Source organism: Nerophis lumbriciformis, linkage group LG02, assembly GCF_033978685.3.
Source record: "Nerophis lumbriciformis linkage group LG02, RoL_Nlum_v2.1, whole genome shotgun sequence".
NCBI lineage: Eukaryota > Metazoa > Chordata > Actinopteri > Syngnathiformes > Syngnathidae > Nerophis > Nerophis lumbriciformis.
The window spans coordinates 16,110,618-16,134,466 of NC_084549.2; the positions used below are offsets into that span (position 1 = coordinate 16,110,618).

At 36.6% G+C, this 23,849-nt stretch overlaps 2 protein-coding genes across 8 annotated transcripts in view; one reads left to right on the forward strand and one right to left on the reverse strand.

The window, feature by feature from the left end:
- Nucleotides 1-4,913, forward strand: part of LOC133593888 (A-type potassium channel modulatory protein KCNIP2-like) — a 375,917-nt gene extending 371,004 nt beyond the window's left edge. For all 6 annotated transcript variants that reach the window (XM_061946884.1, XM_072915638.1, XM_061946680.1 and 3 more), the window contains one exon: nucleotides 4,210-4,913. In XM_061946884.1, coding sequence (XP_061802868.1) covers nucleotides 4,210-4,257 — 48 coding nt within the window. In that variant the 3' untranslated portion in view covers nucleotides 4,258-4,913. The remainder of the gene's footprint in view (nucleotides 1-4,209) is intronic.
- On the reverse strand, nucleotides 273-23,597 carry cox15 (cytochrome c oxidase assembly homolog 15 (yeast)). Of its 2 annotated transcripts, none has more exons than XM_061946559.1 (10): nucleotides 23,422-23,597; nucleotides 21,307-21,494; nucleotides 21,106-21,228; nucleotides 18,036-18,222; nucleotides 17,799-17,966; nucleotides 13,640-13,721; nucleotides 12,224-12,378; nucleotides 9,551-9,664; nucleotides 9,306-9,485; nucleotides 273-4,877 (listed from the first exon to the last, which is right to left on the reverse strand). In XM_061946559.1, the coding sequence occupies exons 1-9, from the start codon at nucleotides 23,494-23,496 to the stop codon at nucleotides 9,354-9,356; spliced, it is 1,224 nt and encodes a 407-aa protein (XP_061802543.1). In that variant the 5' UTR covers nucleotides 23,497-23,597; the 3' UTR covers nucleotides 273-4,877; nucleotides 9,306-9,353. The 2 variants fall into 2 exon arrangements, with proteins under 2 accessions (XP_061802543.1, XP_061802461.1); XM_061946477.1 differs by having other exon boundaries at nucleotides 273-4,979.
- Nucleotides 23,598-23,849: the final 252 nt, after the last annotated feature.

The following is a 23,849-nucleotide window of genomic DNA, read 5'->3' on the forward strand; positions in this document are numbered from 1 at the left end:
TTTAGCGAGTAGAGGTATGCATTACAAGTAAAAGAGCATGCATTTATTCAGTAATCAACACTACAAGCCGTAACAAAAGGCGAAGTTGTCACCACAGGAGTGGAGATCCGCCTCCACAAGCCCATAGAGCCTGCATACAACCGCCGTGCAGAAAACCTCCAAAAGCAACCCAACTTTTAGACAGAGCTCCAAGAGACTCTTCTACATTTGGATGCACTTTGCTATATAGGTGAAATATGTAAACGAATGATGTTAAAATTGTGAAACACAGCTTCTTTTTTATTTTTTTTATTGTAGCAGCAACAAAAAAACTTAACATTATAAAATTGGCATAAATTTAAAATACCAAGTTGATACAAATAATGAATAATTTTAAACAGCGTTTCCGTGGGTCATTAAAAAGCATTAAAAGTCATTAAATGAATTTTGCAAAAATGAAGGTCTTAAATGGAATTAAAAGCATGAAATACGATGTCCAGAGGCATTTAAAAAAATCATACAATTGCAATTGGCAACAATGAAAACAACAAAACCATCCACCTGATCCAGTTTTTCCCGATTTTATAAAAAAAATTGCACTTCAAGATTTTCAGTATTTATTGAAGTGCAATTTTGCTAACCAACATTGAAAGTAATTTTTTGCAATATTTTGCAAATTAATGCAATTAAGTAATTGGCCTTCCATTGGTTAAAAATACTACAGGAATGAAAAATATGTTTATTGCATTTGAAAGGGTTATTGCATTGTTATGTGTAATGATTAAATTACCGCTTAATTTGGCACCTGTTTATGTAAACTTTTCAACTATTTAATATTATTGTCAAACGCTTACAATTTTGTCTGTGTAGACAATTGTATGCTTTTGACTATATATACCGGTAATACATATCTGCACTAGGACATCATGGGTATTAAAATCGTTTTAAGTTGCATTAAATCAGATGTGTTGATACCTGCAGAAATCCTGTCAAAGATGTGCCTTTAAACATGTGTGTGAGATTGGATTTTCAGAGAAACAAAAAAATCAGGATTTTATTCTTGCTCCACATTGTACAGCCCTCGTTTACTTTGCATCATTTTGTGTTTTGAGAAGATACAGCAAAGTAGATCCCCGATATTTCTAACTTAAACTTACATAACCCCTCAAAGCTCTTAATCAGCATCAGCCCCAAACAAAGATACCAAACATGAAATGTTTTTTTTTACTTATTTTACCCCTTTGAAGGACTTTTTGATCACATGTCACAATTTTTAATTAGTATAAATTTGCATAACATGAGTAATTTTACTCATTTAAACGTGTGACATTAGCCGATCAAACGGCCTTTAAAACGTTGAACGTTTTTTTAAACCATGCTACATGTCTGATATTTTGGTTTAGGACTGAAATTGAGAAATTAACAGGAAAATAATCCAAAATGTTTATACAAAATGTACAGACTTTTACATCCTGTTTGGCTTTGAAGTCATTCAAATTGAATGTCCCCACAGGGTTAAGTTAACATAAAAAAAATCTTATTATTTGCATATTGAAGCAAATAACCCCTCAAATCTCTTAATCAGCTTCAGCCCCAAACAATAATACCAAACATGACATGTTTTTTTAATTTTACCCCTTTAAATGATAAATAAATGATAAATGGGTTGTACTTGTATAGCGCTTTTCTACCTTCAAGGTACTCAAAGCGCTTTGACACTACTTCCACATTTACCCATTCACACACACATTCACACACTGATGGAGGGAGCTGCCATGCAAGGCGCTAACCAGCAGCCATCAGGAGCAAGGGTGAAGTGTCTTGCTCAGGACACAACGGACATGACGATGTTGGTACTAGGTGGGGATTGAACCAGGGACCCTCGGGTCGCGCACGGCCATTCTTCCACTGCGCCACGCCGTCCCGTCTTTGAAAGACTTTTGATCAAATGATGTCACAATTTTCAATTAGTATAAATTTGCATAACATGAGTGATTTTACTCATTTAAACGTGTGACATTAGCCGATCAAACGGCCTTTAAAACGTTGAACGTTATTTTTAAACCATGCTACATGTCTGATATTTTGGTTTAGGACTGAAATTGAGAAATTAACAGGAAAATAATCCAAAATGTTTATACAAAATTGACAGACTTTTACACCCTGTTTGGCTTTGAAGTCATTAAAAATGTAATGTCCCCACAGGGTTAAGTTAACATAAAAAAAATCTTATTATTTGCATATTAAAGCAAATAACCCCTCAAGTCTCTTAATCAGCTTCAGCCCCAAACAAAAATACCGAACATGACATGTTTTTTTTAATTTTACACCTTTTAAAGACTTTTGATCAAATTATGTCATAATTTTCAATTACCGGATTTTCCGCACTATAAAGCGCACCGGATTATAAGACGCACCTTCAATGAATGGCCTATTTTAAAACTTTGTTCATATATATATAAGGCGCACCGCATTATAAGGCGCATAGAATAGACGCTACAGTAGAGGCTGGGGTTGCGAGACCTGTTGTGGCTCAATATTGGTCCATATATAAGGCGCACCGGATTATAAGGCGCACTGTCAGCTTTTGAGAAAATTGGAGGTTTTTAGGTGCGCCATATAGTGCGGAAAATACAGGTAGTATACATTTGCATAACGAGTGATTTTACTCATTTAAACGTGTGTCATTAGTTAATCAAACGGCCTATAAATCGTTGAACGTTTTAAAAAACTTAAAAAAGAATGCTAGATGTTTGATATTTTGGATTAGGACTGAAATTGAGAAATTAACAAGAAAAAATCCAAAATGTTCATACAAAATTGACAAGACTTTTACGTCCTGTTTGGATTTGAAGTCATTAAAATTGAATGTCCCCACAGGGTTAAGTTAACATAAAAAAAATCTTATATTTGCATATTAAAGCAAATAACCCCTCAAATCTCTTAATCAGCTTCAGCCCCAAACAATAATACCAAACATGACATGTTTTTTTAATTTTACCCCTTTGAAAGACTTTTGATCAAATGATGTCACAATTTTCAATTAGTATACATTTGCATAACATGAGTGATTTTACTCATTTAAACGTGTGACATTAGTTGATCAAACGGCCTTTAAAACGTTGAACGTTTAAAAAAAAAAAATGCTACATGTTTGATATTTTGGTTTAGGACTGAAATTGAGAAATTAACAAGAAAAAATCCAAAATGTTTATACAAAATTGACAGACTTTTTTACATCCTGTTTGGCTTTGAAGTCATTAAAAATTTAATGTCCCCACAGGGTTAAGTTAACATTAAAAAAAATCTAATTATTTGCATATTAAAGCAAATAACCCCTCAAATCTCTTAATCAGCCTTAGCCCCAAACAAAAATACCAAACATGACATTTTTTTTATTTTACCCCTTTGAAAGACTTTTGATCAAATTATGTCACAATTTTCAATTACTATAAATTTGCATAACATGAGTGTTTTTACTCATTTAAACGTGTGACATTAGTTGATCAAACGGCCTATAAAACGTTGAACGTTTAAAAAAAAAAATGCTACATGTTTGATATTTTGGTTTAGGACTGAAATTGAGAAATTAACAAGAAAAAATCCAAAATGTTTATACAAAATTGACAGACTTTTACGTACTGTTTGGCTTTGAAGTCATTAAAATTGAATGTCCACACAGGGTTAAGTTAACATAAAAAAATCTTTTATTATTTGCATATTAAAGCAAATAACCCCTCAAATCTCTTAATCAGCTTCAGCCCCAAACAAAAATACCAAACATGACATTTTTTTTATTTTACCCCTTTGAAAGACTTTTGATCAAATTATGTCACAATTTTCAATTAGTATACATTTATATATATAATAGTATACATTTGCATAACATGAGTGATTTTACTCATTTAAACATGTGCCATTAGTTGATCAAACAGCCTATAAAACGCTACATGTTTGATATTTTGGATTAGGACTGAAATTGAGAAATTAACAAGAAAAATTCCAAAATGTTTATACAAAATGTACAGACTTTTATGTCCTGTTTTGGTTTGAAATAATAAAAAATGAATGTCCCCACAGGGTTAAGTTACCATTAAAAATCGGATTATTTGCATATTAAAGCAGAGCAAATAAGTCTGGAGTGAATGCTGCACCACGAGTAAAAGAAGGTTAATATGATGTAAATGTAAAATCCACTTGGCTTCATACCGGACTGTCCTGTGTCTCCAGGATGAGAACATCATGCAGTCCATGCAGTTGTTTGACAACGTCATCTAAGGAAGAGGAGGACCAGGGAAGGTGCCGGTCCCGAGGACTGGGTGGGGGGTGGAAAGACACAGTTAGTGAGTGTGTGTTTGTGTGTGCGTGTGGACCTTCTCTGGATTCAAAGCGAGAGGGAAGCAACAGCCCCGCCCCCGTGAAGCATCAGTGGAAGACTTCAGTGTGTGACAGAACACTGGGCAGAAGGCAAGCAGCCACCTCTTGTTTTCTTCCTCTTCCTGATGGACCTCTACTCTAGATCCATATGATCCCGATGCAGCCGGAAGGACGTTTCTGATGAACAAGTGGGAGGCTCAAACACGTTTTCGGATGGGAACTGATTTCAGTGTCGCATGATGATGTCACTTATATCGTTATTTAGCGAGGCGCTCCAAAGTCTGCTTGTCCGTCTGATGTTTCCTGGCCATCCACAGGTGCCTCGCCCTTAGAGCGCGTGCATGTGCAACAGGAATGACCTTCGTCATGCATACGGAAGATTATCCCCTCCCCTTCTGGTAGGATCATTGCCAACAAGTCCAAGTGGTTCTAGACTTTAAAATAACCCGGAGTAGACTGCAGGCCGTGTTTGTCCACTTGTTGTCATCCCCAAAGTCATGTCGCTATAGCAGGTTCTTCCACTTTTAGGAAAAAAAAAAAAAAAGAAGAAGTAAAAATTCTATGAATTAGCAGGTTTTCATAGTGTGTTGCGGATCAGCGGGGCTTCAAGGGAGGCACAGCAGCTTGAGAAAAATAAAGAAAACAAAACACAGCGTTACCTCGGGATAAGAGTGTTTTTAGGTATACAAGCGGTCTCTCGGCTAATTGTTGGTAAACATGTAGGTTAGAAGACTACTTGACATACAGTATAGAGCAGGCCTGGCCAATTATTTTGACTCAGGGGCCACATTGAGAGAAAACTATACCTGGGGGTCGGTGTGTATAATTAATATATTAATATATATAGATATATATTGTGTATATGTATAGTACAGGCCAAAAGTTTGGACACACCTTCTCATTCAATGCGTTATCTTTATTTTCATGACTATTTACATTGTAGATTGTCACTGAAGGCATCACAACTATGAATGAACACATGTGGAGTTATGTACTTAACAAAAAAAAAGGTGAAATACCTGAAAACCTGTTTTATATTCTAGTTTCTTCAAAATAGCCACCCTTTGCTCTGATTACTGCTTTGCACACTCTTGGCATTCTCTCGATGAGCTTCAATAGGGAGTCACCTAAAATGGTTTTCACTTCACAGGTGAGCCTTATCAGGGTTAATTAGTGGAATTTATTGCTTTCTCAATGGGGTTAGAACCATCAGTCGTGTTGTGAATGAGGTGTGTCCAAACTTTTGGTCTGTACTGAATATATATATAATATATATATATATATATTAGTGGTGTGGGAAAACATCGATTCGAATTGCGATTCTCACGTTGTGCGATTCAGAATCGATTGTCATTTTTTAAAAATCGATTTTTTTTTTTTTTTCTTTTAATTTTTTAATTAATCAATCCAACAAAACAATACACAGCAATACCATAACAATGCAATCCAATTCCAAAACCAAACCCGACCCAGCAACACTCAGAACTGCAATAAACAGAACAATTGAGAGGAGACACAAACACGACACAGAACAAACCAAAAGTAGTGAAACAAAAATGAATATCAACAACAGTATCAATATTAGTTACAATTTCAACATAGCAGTGATTAAAAATCCCTCATTGACATTATCATTAGACATTTATATAAAAAAATTAAAAAAAAGAAATGGCTGACACTTGCATCGCATCTCATAAGCTTGACAACACACTGTGTCCAATATTTTCACAAAGATAAAATAAATCATATTTTTGGTTCATTTAATAGTTAAAACAAATTTACATTATTGCAATCAGTTGATAAAACATTGTCAAAAATCTACTACTCTGCTTGCATGTTAGCAGACTGGGGTAGATCCTGCTGAAATCCTATGTATTGAATGAATAGAGAATCGATTTGAATCGAGAATCGCGTTGAATCGAAAAAAAAAAATCGATTTTGAATCGAATCGTGACTCCAAGAATCGATATTGAATCGAATCGTGGGACACCCAAAGATTCGTAGCCCTAATATATATATATAATATATAAATAATATAAATATATATATATATAATCTGTAAAAATCTGCTGTACAGTATGTGTGCTTGGGTCCCTTTTTTCAGGAACACTAATGCTAAAACCGTTATGACAGACCACCTCAAAAAACGCAATAGAATTTAATTTTTTTTTACTGAATGAGACACCCAGAATGTACATGTAATAGGATATTAAATATGAACGATAAAACACTGAATATTAACATATGAACGTCGCTCCTCTTTTACTTCTCACACCACCTCCTCGATCGACATTTTTTGCAATCAAGCGAAACGCAACAAACATGGCAAGACATGAACACCTACAATCTGATGTAATATCACTTTTCTGCAGAACTTTGTTGTAGAAATGTGCTTCCGCGTGTGTCCCTGACACTCACATTTCAGGCCGGCCGCTCTGGAAACACTCTGTGGAAACAAACCCTGTCCACACTGTTTGGTGCCTGTCTGAGAAGCTGTGACGTAGATTACCATAATAACTCGTATATCACTCAAAAGCCCAAATTCCAACCATTGAAATACTTTCTATAGTTCAGGACTGACGGTAATTTAAAAAAACACTGCACATCATAATGGCGGCCACAGTTTCGATGTTAAAGGTCTAAAAAAATTATTTGAAAATGTCTGGCCGGCCGTAATTTGCCCAGGTCTGGTAAAGAGTATGCCACAGTGAACGCTGTAAGATCTGATCAAAACATCCAGTCTTCACTCACTAGCATTAGCTTATAGCTAGAGATTGACTTAACCGTGATTTCCAACCATGGGAAGAAAGAAAGTGAGTGTGGAGGACAGTGCTGAGAATAAGAAAAGAATAGTATTCATCAAATTAAAGAAATAAATAATTAAAACCATGACCGAACGTGACTTGGCGAAGCAGTTCGAGCTAGTCTGTATCGAATGAGTCAATAAAGCCAGCCAAGGATGTCAAAATAATGTCAAAATGGCAGACATTTATCAATGGAAATATGGAAAAGCTGCTGATGGTGTGTTTGACTGAGAAGCAGCTGAAAGGAGGTACTGAAGAAGTCCACTTTCCAAGGTAAATGTTGTACGGTTTTATTACATTACCTCATGAAATTCCTGAGGTTGTTTAAAGTACATTCTATTGTATTAAAAAAAAAAAAAAAAAAATCTAAATTAAATTTTACTTTTTAAAAAACATGTTACATGGGGAGGGGCACAGATCAAATTGATTTTAATTCATTTGAATGGTCGGCGTTTTTCCAGCTGTGTCACAGTTAAACTTGTATCCCGAGGTCCCAGTGTACAGTGAAAGCTCCAAAGTCAAACGCCTCCACCCCCAAAAAACAAAAATGGTGCGAGAAAAATGTACAACAAAACTTCAAACCCCCATCAAAATGTGACTTTAAGGATTCAATGCATTTGTCCTTTTTACTTACTTTTTTACGTGTGACAATAACCACAGTACAATAAATGGAACTTACTCCAACATAAGACTGTTGTACTGGCTGCTCAGATACAAATACGCTTATATACAGTAGAGACCTAAAGTTTGGACACACCTTCTCATTTCAATGCATTTTCTTTATTTTCATGACTATTTACATTGTAGATTGTCACTGATGGCATCAAAACTATGACACCTGGGAAGTGAAAACCATTTCAGGTGACTACCTCTTGAAGCTCATCAAGAGAATGCCAAGAGTGTGCAAAGCAGTAATCAGAGCAAAGGGTGGCTATTTTGAAGAAAATAGAATATAAAACAGGTTTTCAGTTATTTCACCTTTTTTTTGTTAAGTACATAACTCCACATGTGTTCATTCATAGTTGTGATGCCTTCAGTGACAATCTACAATGTAAATAGTCATGAAAATAAAGAAAACTCATTGAATGAGAAGGTGTGTCCAAACTGTTGGCCTTTACTGTATATTACACAACAAAGCCATTTGAGCAATACCTATAACATGCCATTAGGCGACAATATTACTTCATGTTCCTTCACTACAGGAATTTAGGTGATCAGTTTTACTTTGTTATATTAAGTAAACTTAATATGGTTGTATGAAACATTGCCTGTACTGTTACTTACTACAAGGTATTCTGAAGAGTCTGAAACAATTGATTTCATGTTTCCTATGGGAATTAAGTCTTTGACTATGTTTGACTTTGGAGTTTCCACTTGTGTTTTCAAGCTTCTAAAGTAGGTTCTAACTGGCTCACACTTTCAAAACCCCTTAAATTAGACAAAATCCGTATTGTGTGTATGTATTGGTAAAGATCCCATTTTCTCTTAACGCCAAAGAAGAGACATTTCGTCTATCATCTAAGAAAGAAATACTGTGTTTTAACTTGGCAAGGACCAATCAGAGACGTAATAAGCATTTTTCTTCACATCCTTTTTATTTATTCTACTTTTAATTCAGAGATTACATCAAAAAGCATGAAGAAATTGCATTTCCCCCCAAAAAATGAATACCCAGACAGCAATAATCACTTCTGTGAGAGAACACAATAAAATCATAATTATGGCTTCCACCATGTGTACGTGTGATTGCTCCTTGCCACAAGTCAGACCTGTCTATTCCCCGCATGTAATCCGTCTAGAATATTGACAACTAACCTGTTGTACCGACTTCTGTTAGCCGAGCCTCTGAACTAGTTACATGACATGGAAAATATGTATATTTTGTACAGAGATAATAAAAATCACAGTTACTATGCAAACTGACTATACATTATTTGTTTAAAGGCATACAAGGATTATTACTTCTCACTATGTTGGTAAGAATTGGTTCATAACTTAAATATACATTTTTTACAGTAATATCCAGTTCAGCTTAAAGGCAGAATGGAGTTTTGAGTGAGTGATTTATTAGTCTAAAAAAAAAATGCTGTTTGATACCTTTGTTCAGAACAAGTTTTGAATTTGTGCGTAGAGGTGCGTTCTCACCGGTGGTGCGACATCCTCTGGCTCCACATGGATGAAACATGTCCATCATTATTTGGGCATCTTTCTGAGCTCGGCCAGAACCCAGATGGCCAGCGATAGAAGTGCCACAGATCCAGACTGGTGGGTGGCTGCGAGCGAAGTGGGCACGTACAGTAACAAGGTGCTGATTCCCAGTGCAACCTGAGGAAGCAGGACAGTTCCAAGTGTGTTTACATGCAGCGCACCAGACTTATGTGCACAATTACCTGTCCGTAAGCCATTGCTGCCAGGAGGCTGATGGCTATCTTAGCTCTCCTGGGCAGCACCATCCTTCTGGAGAACAGATAAAGCCCAGTGATGGCGGTCAAAGAGGTGACTGCCTGGAAAAAGATAAAGATTGGATTGTCTTTTTGGATTTTCTTGACTGCAAGCTGCTACTTTTTTCATACGCTTTGTACTCTGTGGCTTATAAAACGGTGCGACTAATTTATGGATTTTTCTTTAACGGCCATAGTGATTTGTATTCAACAATTGGATATTTCTCATTGCCGAGAGCTCAAACCCACTCGTAAACGTTTTTGTGTGTCTGTATGCGGAGTAAAACTATGGAACAAACTGGATTTACAACACAAGCAATGTCAAACTATTTATCGATTTAAACTATTATACAAACATGGGGCCTGGTTCAAATATAGAGATGAGGGTCTTTAATTTGACCTGCTGTTGTACTCTGTCTCAAAGTGTTATCATGTGCTCAATGTTTCCTTACCATTATTGCTATGTTGTCTATTACCATTGTTGGTATTTTGTCCCCTACCATTGTTGGTATATTCATTCTTCCTACATTGTTGATACAAATTATTGTTAGGACTGCAACAACCAATCGATTAAATCGATTATAAAAATAGTTGGCGATTAATTTAGTCATCGATTCGTTGGATCTATGCTATGCGCATGCACAGAGGCAATTTTTTTAAATATTTTTATTTATTTTTATAAACCTTTATTTATAAACTGCAACATGTACTAACAGCTGAGAAACAATAATCAAAATAAGTATGGTGCCAGTATGCTGGTTTTTTTTCAATAAAATACTGGAAAGGATAGAAATGTAGTTTGTCTCTTTTATCCGATTATTAATCGATTAATCAAAGTAATATCGACAGATTAATCGATTATCAAATTAATCGTTAGTTGCAGCCCTATTAAAGTGTAATAATTATTGTTACCTGTGGTAACGCCACTATGATACAACATTTGTATTATAATCCTTAAACAAAGTAAGAATGAAACTCAATGTATTAATCACTGAATGGAGAACTGGGGGTGGGATTAAATAAATGATCTTCTTCCCACTCCCTTTCAGGCAAAACGGGACAATCATGCATTACATACTATACATTACCTTTTGCACTATATTAATTTATATTATGTGTTGTCAACTTTGTACTTTTTTTGTATTATTATTTTTTTATGTCATTGCCTGAAATAAATAAATACATGAAAAAAATGAAAAAAAATAGTTTTCACAAATCTCACAGAGACACTGAAAATGTGTTAATTTGTGCTATGGCGCCATCTTTTGGACGAGTTCACTCACTGCAGGTGCTGTGGGTTGAACGTCTACAGCAGGAGTGTCAAACCCGCGGGCCTGAACAGGTTTATTCAACCCGCAAGATCAGATTGCTAAATATAAAAATTAGCTGCATTTTTTTACTGAAAGAAACTGCTGTTCTAAATGTGTCCACTTGATGTCGCAATAGCAATTCAAGTGTGACCAACATCACACATGACAGTGTTTAAAGATGACGTGTCCGATCAGCTGGTCCTGTTGTGGCGGCAGTATTGAAGCACAATACCTTCTCTCATTGGAAATTATCCAATCAACGGATAAAATAACGAAAGGGTAAGATGCAAAGGTTTAAGTCAACATGACCCATCTTTTTAGTTAGAGTTCCGTACAGTGCTTGCAATTGGTTGAATGCACGATGTGCACTCTGAACTCCATTGTAAAAATGTGTTTTTCTACATTTGTTGTATGTTCTATTTTATTTTAAGCTTAAATCTACCATGTTCACATTGGTTAAGTTTGCAGTTATGTTACCTTGATCTCAACTCTGGTGTCATTTAGATAATTGTTTTGTTTATTATATAATGGTAACATTTGAATGATTTGTTGTGGCATTTTGGGGCGGTATAGTTCGGTTGGTAGAGCGGCCGTGCCAGCAACTTGAGGGTTGCAGGTTCAATCCCCGCTTCCGCCATCCTAGTCACTGCCGTTGTGTCCTTGGGCAAGACACTTTACCCACCTGCTCCCAGTGCCACCCACACTGGTTTAAATGTAACTTAGATATTGGGTTTCACTATGAAAAGCGCTTTGAGTCACTAGAGAAAAGCGCTAAATAAGTATAATTCACTTCACTTCACTTCATTTTACCAATGCGGCGGTTTGAGGAAACACTCGATTACATTTACCAACATTTTTTTCCTCAGACTCAACTAACTTGAAGTGTTTTGCCAAGAGGATTATTTGTAATATGTACTTTTTCAGAATGTGATTTTTTCAGAAAACAATCTGAAGTTGTCTTTATTTTTAAGTTTTAATGCAAAGATTTTACCAGAGTGGCCCAAAAGGGAATAGATTTTCTTCCATGTGGCTCCTGAGCTAAAATTAGTTTGACACCCCTAGCCTACAGTATTTCCTTCTGTTTAGTGCCTCGAACCGGAAGTACAAGTGCCGTTCTCATTTCACAACCTATATATCTGCGGCTTATAGTCCGTTGCGGCTGATATTTGCATAAATGTTTTATTCTTCTGAAATTTTGTTTGGGAAATATGGTATTCTAGCGCTAGATCTGGAAAAAAAAAGTGTTCCAGAGGACTCTAGTGACGCACAAACATGTGACTGATTCCTGTCCCAGCATGCCTTTGCGACCTACCAAGATTCTGTGGTCAAACTGAACAGTTGTAGGGTTTTCAAAGAAGTTCTTCAGGGTGGGAGAAAAGGCCAGCAGGTCGTCAGGGATCCAGCGTTCTCCCATTTTAGGGAACGAGTTGTACACCAGGCCCGCGTCCAATCCAGCCACAAAAGCGCCTGCAACAAATATGGTCGGGATTCTGTACTGAGCTTCACATACTGTTTATGAGCATCACAATGCAGAAATTTCTGCATGTAAATAACCACTAAATGACCATTACACAGCGCCTGTTTTATGATGGTAAACACTTAAGGATGTAACGATAATCATTTTAACCGCTGTAAAACTCCAGACGGTTGGTATTAAAATAAAGATTTCCGTGATTGATAACTGCACTTTGATAAACTCACTGACTGACTGGCACCAGCTTGTTAGCTTGAATGCTAACATGAAACTATAAAAATGGGACCCATTACCTCCCTGCTTGGCACTCAGCATCAAGGGTTGGAATTGGGGGTTAAATCACCAAAATGATTCCCGGGCGCGGCCACCGCTGCTGCCCACTGCTCCCCTCACCTCCCAGGGGGTGATCAAGGGTGATGGGTCAAATGCAGAGAATAATCTCGCCACACCTAGTGTGTGTGTGACAATCATTGGTACTTTAACTTTAACTTTTAAAACAAGAGACAAAGTCTTTCCCCATTAAAGGGGAACTGCACTTTTTTGGGAATTTTGCCTATCGTTCACAATCATTGTGAAAGAGATGATGACGGATTAATTTTTTAAATGCATTTAAATATTAAATAAGCGGAAGTAAAAGTCTGCTTAGGGAGCAGACTTTTACATTTTAATTTTATTTTACATAAACTTTATTACTAAACTGTAATTGTGAAAAATGTTGACAATTGTCAAATAAATGTGTTCTGTTAAACCACTGAAGGTAACATAAGCGCGGTGTTCTTGATATATAGTTTTTAAAAAATGTTTTGCTTTGAAGAACTTTTAACTGTGAGGAAGTTGCAAACAGCACCTTTAGGGTTAAAGTGAACTATTGTGTCGCCATGTATGGCCTAGGGATGGGAATGTTACGACTCACGATTTGATTTTCGATTCAACACACCATTACCGCAATATAATTTTGTTAAAAAAACGATAATAAAACCCTTTCAAAAGAAGTTACAAAGGTTCCTCTTGGCTGCAGTTAATAAGCGCGAATATGGCCAAAAAATACGTAAAAAAATAAAATAAAAGATTCTTAATAAAATATATATATATTTTTTAAATATTTGTTTTTAAATTATGAATCAATTTAAAATCAGAATAAATATTTATGATTTGGATGTAAAAAAAAAATTTGGAGCACTCTTAGTATGGCCTATTCTTGGTATAACAATACAATACGTCTTCTATTTTAACTTACATTTTTTTTCATAATACCTGAAAGAGCTGTGAGGAAGACAAGCCCACCCGTGCCTTTGGCAAACCTCCGAAGCTGCACGAGACGTTTGGTTTCTGCCAACTGTATTAGACAAAGCACAGGTATTGATCAATGAAAAAACTGTTTTTTCACCATTTACCACCTAAGAAAACACTCTCTCCAAGTACCACCATAATGACCATTATCACGTAACGTAGTAGGCCTAAATACTCAACAAAAACAAGGCAGTGTTTTGTTGTTTTAACACGTATATTTAATATTTTTGGCCACTGTAACGTTACACACACTTTGAACAGTAACACTGTGTTTCAATAAGTAATTATGGGATTATTTGGCATAACACAGTTTTAGAATCACACTGCTCTATGGGGCTGGTTAAGGCCACAACCACTAGTGGGGGTCACATGTTTATGGCGACTGGTCACTTCAGTACATGATCATCTTTTATTCATGTCCTTTGTAAGAGTTTTAGTTTGGTTTAGAAGCATCGTGGCCGCGTCTATTCAAAAGTCCATAGAGATTCATTTCATATTTATCTCCTTCATTGATGTGCATCTTTGATCAATAGACAATTAAACCTCAGCAACTAAACACACATTTACACACCAATGCCTGAGAAAGAGCAGGATGAAGAAAATCGTATATTTTCCTGCCCCCTTCAACATAATACGTAGTCTTACTTAATGGATAGCATACAAACCAAACAAATACATCCAAATATAATGAAAACAAACAAAAAACACAACAAGTGCAAAACTTCACGAAATACAAACCGAACAAAAAAAGTAATACACACCTCACGGGATGATACAAAACAAATACAAAACCAGACAAAAAAATAAGTAAAATAATAAATATAAAGCAAAATGTAAACACTTATGGCTGTCCATATAATCTTACTGTTCTGTCTTTATATATTTTTTTCTAATTGGAATATATTTTTACAGTCTTTTATCTCATTGTTGATTTAGCATTGCTTTGAAAGCTGACGGCTTGTATTGTAGCCAAACCTTTTCCCCACAGATACAATGTCTAAAAAAAATTGTTCACGATTTTTGACCATTTACTGTGTTTTGTTTACCTTTTCAATACCAAAGTGGCGTAGACGTTTTAAATTGGCTTTTCTGCAGTAAGAGATATGGAACACTCCTATTTTCCTTTGGATCTATCAAATTATTTTTTTCCCCGTTTATAGAAACTTTGGACATTATCTGGAATATAAACATGACTTTTGAAATTTTTGGACTGAACTTAATTGTAATTGTGAAAGTATTTTGTTTTTGTTTATTGTTCATAGGTGATTCTTTATAGAAAATACAAATCTTTACATAGTAAGTAAAATATTAATTATAACATATTCCTCAATAGTCAAGTATAAACGCACTTGTACGAGATTGTTGTTGGTTGTGTCTTCTATGCACACACTCAGGCTCCCATGGACAAATCTACTTCTGGTCGCCAAGAGTAATATACAGTAAACCCTTGTTATTGCTGATAATTGGTTCCAGGCGTCGCCATGGTAAATAGAGGTATGTGTGCACCCTTTGAGAAAAAAAGGAAAAACTGACAGAAAAAAGAGAACATTTTCTATTAGCACAAAGTGCGACCACGCAAGTCCCGAAACAAAATGTTGAAGCTCAAGACTACATTTCCTGGGATTGGGTGCATTTCTACACTGTACTTTCCCTTTAGATTTATTATCATCTACCAACCTCTTATGGCTGTATTTTTGACACTTACATGTCCCATTAAATGTACTACATCATTTTTATTTTTTTAGTAGATCATTTACTAATATTATTGTCATTGAAAATGTAATGTCAAATTCTATAACATGCATGGAAATAACTCAAAATGTTTCCCATTTGGCAACTCTATCCTGTAGACACGCCCCCTCAGGTCATTTACTTCCAGTGCTGTGACCTCAGCAGCACGGTGTAACAGGGGTTGGTGTGTGTGCCTCAAAATACAATACAATACAGTGCAGCTGGGATAGGCTCCAGCATCCCCGCGACCCCGGAAGGGACAAGCGGTAGAAAATGGATGGATGGATGGATGTTGTGACCTGTGTTTACATCCGTCACAAAATATACCTTCTTGCTGGCTACTAATAAATACTCTAGAACTAAAACTGGTTCGGAACTAACAGTGTTCGGATTGTAATCATCCAAATATGATTAGCAGCAAAGTAGAAAACCATCAGGGTTGTGGCTCAGAGACAAAACGAAGGCGACAACACGTAAGTAGGGATGTCCGATAAGATCGGACTGCCGTTATTATCGGCCGATAAATGCTTTTAAATGTAAAATCGGAAATTATCGGTATTGGTTTCAAAATTATCGGTATCGGTTTCAAAAAGTAAGATTTATGACTTTTTAAAACGCTGCAGTGTACACGGACGTAGGAAGAAGTACAGAGCGCCAATAAACCTTGAAGGCACTGCCTTTGCGTGCCGGCCCAGTCACATAATATCTGCGGCTTTTTGACACACCCACACGTGAATGCAAGGCATACTTGATCAACAGGTCACACTGAGGGTGGCCGTAGAAACAACTTTAACACTGTTACAAATATGCGCCACACTGTGAACCCACACCAAACAAGAATGACAAACACATTTCGGGAGAACATCCGCACCGTAACACAACATAAACACAACAGAACAAATACCCAAAACCCCTTGCAGCACTAACTCTTCCGGGACGCTACAATATACACGGATATACATGGGTCCTGTTTTTTTTTTATATTCCATAAAAAACCCGCAAAAGTGATATTTTGGCGCGAAAATGAATGTTTAAAAATGCAGATTTTCGCGAACATTTCACATGCCTGTAAATACATTTCCACTTATTGATTATAAATGGAATATTGTACAGCTAGAGCATAAAAACATGTTTCGACCTTTTTAAATCTTAATGTTTTTAACATTGAGAAAGCCCTCGAGACATGAAATGACACCCTCAAAGTCAGCTTTACAGGTCGCAAACTTCAAAGTGCAATGTGGTGAGGGACATACTGACTGGGCTGCAGTTAGCCCCTAGAGATGGCGTGGCTCGGTTGGTACAGCGACTGTGCCAGCAACTTAAGGGTTAGATCCCCAGCTTCTGCCATCCTAGTCATGTCTGTTGTGTCCTTGAGCAAGACACTTCACCCTTGCTTCTGATGGGTCGTGGTTAGGGCCTTGCATGACAGCTCCCGCAATCAGTGTGTGAATGTGCGTGTGAATGTGGAAATAGCGTCAAAGCGCTTTGAGTACAGTATTTTTCGGACTATAAGTCTCTCCGGAGTATAAGTCGCACCGGCCGAAAATGCATAATAAAGAAGGAAAAAAACATATATAAGTCGCACTGGAGTATAAGTCGCACCCCCGGCCAAACTATGAAAAAAACTGCGAATTATAGTCCTAAAAATACGGTACCTTGAATGTAGAAAAGCGCTAAACAAGTATAACCCATTTACCATTACCATTTAGCGTGTTACACAAGTAATATTAAAGGCCAAATTGGGACCACAAAAAGTATAGGTGTTCAGCTCCACTAATGGACATTGAAGTGTTACTTTCAAAGGCAAAATTAAAGTATTGCTAGAAACATAATTTTATATGGGACTTAATTATATTATATGTATAGTACATGTTCCAAAAAGAAAAAAACATAAAACACAGTATATTTAAATATACTAAATGTAAAAAAGGGAATACAAATTCAAAATAATCTAGTTTGGTTATGCCATCATGAGCGCAACACAAGGTTGTAAAAGTTTCAACTACAATTCTAAATAAGATGTCAAAAGCAAACGGAAATCAAATACACACAGCTTAAAGATTGATCAATACCTATTTATGATGATTTATCAAAATATAAAAGAAATATACCTGAACAGAACGCTCATGATGGTTACACCAAAAAGTAACGCTATGAATCGCGTTTTTCCAAGTTTTTGGGGCATTTTTATGCTATTTCCAAGCATCTCCTTTTTATTATTGTTGATTTTAAATGGTCAAACTAATCCATATTATATATGCATGCCCTAGTAAAAAAAAAAGTCATATTTATTTTGATTGTTACATTTTGAAGTACATTTGTGCAGGTGGGTGAGAATTTACTATTACCAGAGCTGTACACATAGGCATTGATTCCACTTGGAAGTACGTACCTTGTGTGCAGGCAGCATGAGCGTGAGGCCGGTCCACAGACTGGCACAGTAAAGGAGCAAAGCAGAACCAAGGTGAGCACTTAGTCGATACTGGCTGACCCTCGGGATGTCGTGGGACTCTGGCTTCTCCTCCAGACCGCTTTTGACCATGTACCAACCCAACAAACCCTGAGAGGACACACAAAACCCCCGTGATGCTTTGTCACAATGTCGGATAATTATCGTCCACCAGCTCACCTGGAAGAAGACGAATCCACAAAGGCCCATCACTTTGCCCTTCATGGAGCGAGTGAAGTAGCCTTTCCTCCAGAAGTACACAGTGGGGAGAATGTAGGCCAGTCCCACCAGCCTGCCCCACATACGATGACCCCACTCCATGTAGAAGATGAACTTGAACTCGGGCAGAGTCATGCCGTGATTCATTCTAGGACGACAGATCATTTGCATGCTGTGAGATCACTTTTTCATCTCCTCAAATAGGTTTAGTTTATTTCGAACATACTTAAACTAACGTACATTACATGTTTACACTTGCACAAATCAACATGTCCGAACAAGCACATCTTATTTACTTCTCAGCAATTACTGATAGTTTGTTCACTTCCTGTGTTTAAATGTTGCCATTTTCTAAGGTTTCAAAGGCTCCCAGCAACTTACAAAACATACACAAACACAGTCAATTTGACCGTTTCCTCGGTCACAGTGGAGAGGTATTATGTATTTTTCAAAGTGTGAGGCCCGCAGTATGGCACCAGAGGATTTAAGCAAAAGTGCAGCAGCTTTAAAAAACAAAAAAACAAAAAAACTAGAGCTGTCAAATTATTTATCACATTTTGGAATTTGGATTAGACATGATTAATCACAGGTGATTACTTGCTTGCATAATTAATATTTGCTTAAGAAAATACCCCACTATTTGTACACAAATGCATTATGTCATCCAGGAACATTTTTAAACGTTTTACTTGAATGCATGTCATCAAAACTCTGTAACAGTTTAAGCTAAAATTATTTCAGGCTGTATCATAAATAAAAGTCTATCCTATCCTATGACAAAAAAAGGTTAAGGGGATTTTTAAAGCTTCTATGCTAACTTCACCTGGGTCAAATTAAACTTTCTCTGAGAGTTATTTTATTATGTTGCTACAAAAGCAGAAAAGATGCATAATTAGGATGACGAGTTCCCAAATAATATACGAGATACATACATGCAGCAAGGTAGCTAAACATAACTTTTAAAATGTATATTATGCTACCTAACTCATAAAAAACTATGCAAATAAAACTTCTAATAGATCTTACTTAAATGCAATTTTCTCAAGCTGTCTCACATAAAACAAGCATGGAGCATTTGTACTGGTACTTTAGAAAATTTGCACCTAAGTAAAAATGACAACAAAAAACAATAAACTAGAACCTGTCTCTGTTCAAAAAACAATCCTACATAAACCCATAAACAGCTAAAACATCGAAAAAAATGGCTTATTAAGTTTCTACAAACAAAATTGTAGAATTGGACATCTAAAAGTTTTTTTCCACACTTTTCACAACGAGGTCAGGTTGTTTTTCTCCGTCATTTACTGTTGCAATCTTTTTCCAACAATTTCAGCATTTGTTTGTGTTGATGGACTCATCTTGCGCATTGTGTCTGGAGCCAAAATATTTCCACACTGGCACATCTGACTTTGCAATAATCTTTTTTCCTACTAATGTCTACTGCGTTGTAGTGAGGCTCTATCACTGTATCCTGTGTGTGTTCTTTTATTTCTACCCTTCTTGAGACATCAACAAGGAAAAGTACCTTCCATATGAGGACCGGTGAACAAGTTAGGACCGAAATTATGGTCCCAATACGGAAAACCATTGCATCTAATAGAAAATGTCTCATTTGCACCCCTGGTGGTGAAATCTATCAAAATGAGGGTGGTCCCAAAAAGGAGGGATTTTTTCAAATTGACTGTGTGTCGGTTTTAAAAGTGCTCCCCCTCTGGTAAACATATGAAATAACAAGTGTGTGGAAAAATTTTAAGTGCTCCCCCTCTGGTCAACATGTGTAATAACAAGTGTGTGTAAGAAATTGAAATGCACCCCCTTTGGGCAAAATTAATACAAAAATTAAATAAATATGTATATACCGTATTTTTCGGAGTATAAGTCGCTCCGGAGTATAAGTCGCACCGGCCGAAAATGCATAATAAAGAAGGGAAAAAACATTTAAGTCGCACTGGAGTATACGGTAAGTCGCATTTTTTGGGGAAATTTATTTGATAAAATCCAACACCAAGAATAGACATTTGAAAGGCAATTTAAAATAAATAAAGAGTAGTAAACAACAGGCTGAATAAGTGTACGTTATATGAGGCATAAATAACCAACTGAGAACGTGCCTGGTATGTTAACGTAACATATTATGGTAAGAGTCATTCAAATAACTATAACATATCGAACATGCTATACGTTTACCAAACAATCTGTCACTCCTAATTGCTAAATCCCATGAAATCTTATACGTCTAGTCTCTTACGTGAATGAGCTAAATAATATTATTTGATATTTTACGGTAATGTGTTAATAATTTCACACACAAGTCGCTCCCGGCCAAACTATGAAAAAAACTACGACTTATACTCCGAAAAATACGGTTGAGACATACTGTAATAACTTGAAGTAAATAATGAAGATTAAAAACCAATTACAAACAAAACATTAAAAATAAAAAATAAATAACTAAAAGCTTAACTTTTTTATATTTGCATAGTTTGTATATATTATTAATGTTGTAAATACAAATCTTTATATATCTAGAAAGGGTGGTCCTAAAGAGGTAGGCATTTTTCGGAGGTCTCAAGAAGGTAACACATACGTGTGTGTGTGTGTGTGTGTGTGTGTGTGTGTGTGTGTGTGTGTGTGTGTGTGTGTGTGTGTGTGTGTGTGTGTGTGTGTGTGTGTTAAATGAGCAGCCCTGCCTCCACCAACATGGAGAAAGAGAGTGGATTATTACTGACAAAATGATTAAATTTAAGCCAAATGCGAGACAACGTTTTGAATTTGTGGGACGTGTGAAAAGCAAGGATCACCCTACATAGAATGGAACGTCTTTAGTCACAATTTAGAACTTGAGCAATCGATTTAAGCTTTTTAAGTCATATGAAAATCTTTAAATCCGATATAGATTATTTGTAAATCAATTGTTTGTCAATAAAATTGCTTCTAACTAACGTTGCAAGTACATTTAATTCAAATCAATTGGAAATTAAATGCACTTATCGAACACTGTCAAAGTTAAGAGCAGCAAATGCCATCTTACATCTTAAACTCAGGAAACTGTTGGTACTTTGAGAACTCAGCCTCCCACTCTGCCTGCGACTGAGGGGGTTTCATCTCTCTCACCAGGTGCCAGTCCACCATGGACAGGCCGGATTCTGTCAGTCTGGTTTATTAAAATAAATAGACAAAAATCAATCACAGACACCTGATACGCAAAGATGACAGACATTGCAATGTTTACCTCGTGACACCACCGAGGACAACAGCACCCACCACCAGGCCACTACAACCAAGTAACCAGCGACCTACTATCCTGTTTGTGGCTGCATTGGGGACACTGACTGCTGCTGCTGGGGAGGATGAAGCTCCTGCCTCGGCTGTGATGGTGCTGTGGCCTCTTCTCGTCAGCCAGTGTCGTACATGTGCAGTCTGATCAAGGCACAGAGAACAGATATTATAGGAACACATCATTTGAGTGAGTCTGGAGTCTGCATGATGTACGGTATTACATTCTGAAGCTACGACATTAGAATGCATACTTGACAGCTGAATAGTAGGGCTGTAACAGTATTGTAATGCTGTGACGTGATGGTAAACGAGAACTGGGAGCCGGTCTACGGTCCACATTACCCATAAGATCCTGCGCTACTCAGTTAAAACACAGAGTAGCTAAGCCAGTGGTTCTTAAGCTGGGTTTGATCGAACCTTAGGGGTTCGGTGAGTCGGCCTCAGGGGTTCGGCGGAGGTCAAAACACACCCGACTCATCGTGTAAATAAAAACTTCTCCCTATCGGTGTATTACGGATACGGCAACAGCAGAAGTCAGACTGATTTGCAGGTGTGTAATTTGTTGTGAATGTATGCACTGTGTTGGTTTTGTTGTTTGAACAAGGTGATCATGGTCATTTTGTGCACCAGTAAAAAAACATGGTAACACTTTTGTATGGGGAACATATTCACCATTAATTAGTTGCTTTTTAACATGCAAATTAGTAACATATTGGCTCTTAACTAGTCATTAGTAAGTACTTATTAATGCCTTATTCGGCACGGCCTTATTATAACCCTAACCCTCTAACCCTGGCCCTAACCCTAACCAAATAACTCTTAAATTAAGTCTTTGTTTCTTAGAATATGTTCCCCTAGTGTCCAAATAACTCTAAATTAAGTCTTTGTTACTTAGAATATGTTCCCCATACTAAAGTGTTACCAAAAACATATAACTTTGTCTTGAATTTGAAAAAAAACAACATTTTATTTTTCACTAAAGAAGGGTTCGGTGAATGCGCATATGAAACTGGTGGGGTTCGGTACCTCCAACAAGGTTAAGAACCACTGAGCTAAGCGGAAAGCTCAAGCTCATAGATCCTCCCACAAAGTTTAAATCAGACCATGAGAAGTCATTTGATTAATCATCACACAAAAAAGATTATTGCCAGCCATCCATCCATTTTGTTCTACCGCTTGTCCCTTTTCGGGTTCACAGGGAGTGACCATGAGAAATCACTTGATTAATCATCACACAAAAAAGATTATTGCCATCCATCCATCCATTTTGTACCGCTTGGGAGTGCTGGAGCCTATCTTAGCTGCACCCTGGACAAGTCGCCACCTCATCGATGAAAAGCAAAGATATAAGCCAGGCCAAACATCAATTTGTGAGGCATTTAAATCAAGTTTTCTTCACGTCAGCATGTTTCCAAAGTTGGTTTAAAGACACTAAACTGAAACTTTTCTCTGTTTACTTGTTACTTGAAACACTGTTCCTTCACTGTTCTTTGTACTGTGAAAATACTGCTTGAATTAAATATGATTACAACAGTTGAACATTAGGTTTAGACTTAGACTTCCTTTTATTGTCATTCAAATTGCAACTTTACAGTACAGATAAGAAAGGAGTTTCGTTGCATTAGCTTGTTGTAGTGCAGTATAAAAGAGCAATAAGGTGCAGATATAAATAAATAAATTACTGTACAGTTAAATACATTGCACTTTTGCATATGCATCCACGTTTATGGATATATGTTATATTGTCTATATATTCCAGCAAGTTAATCCGTTTTGGGGGTAATTGAGGGTTTGTTTATTTGCCGTTTTTATACTTTTTTTACATTGCTGCAATAATATTGTACCGTGATAATATCGTACCGTGGGAGTTTGATATCGTTACATCCCTACTGAATAGTGCAACCAAACTAACAATTTACACTAAATGAGCTCAGTATGAGACAACTGGACTGCTTCGTTTATCATGCAGGCACTTAATTCAATAAAAAAAATATCTGTATTACTTTATTTAGAATACATTTGACCTTTTTTCACTCTTCTTAGCTAGGTTAGCGGCTATCATACTTACGTTACTGTGTTGATTTGCCACTCCGGCTCGTCTACAACCGTTCAATATCGTCGTCCTTATCAAAGTTAGTAACATGTTTGCTTCCTTAATGTACACAAAACAAGAAGAAGTCCAGCGCCGAGGATGCTGTCAGTGACGTCTTATAACAGCGGCTTACACAACCATGTTTCTTAACATTCAACTCTGACCTCATGACGTCATGACGTTGAACACGTTTTTTGTAATTAAATGTTAATAGTTTTTTTTTTTTTTAAACCACAAATACATATTTATACATGTGTTTTAAAACATAATTACATAAAACAAATGTTTTTTTTTCACATATTTTTCTAAAGCGGACTTCGTGTGTACTTTCTTTTGACTTTTAGCGTATGCCGCGCGGGCGGTCACTATTGCACTGCTCAGTTTCAACACATATTCAATAGACT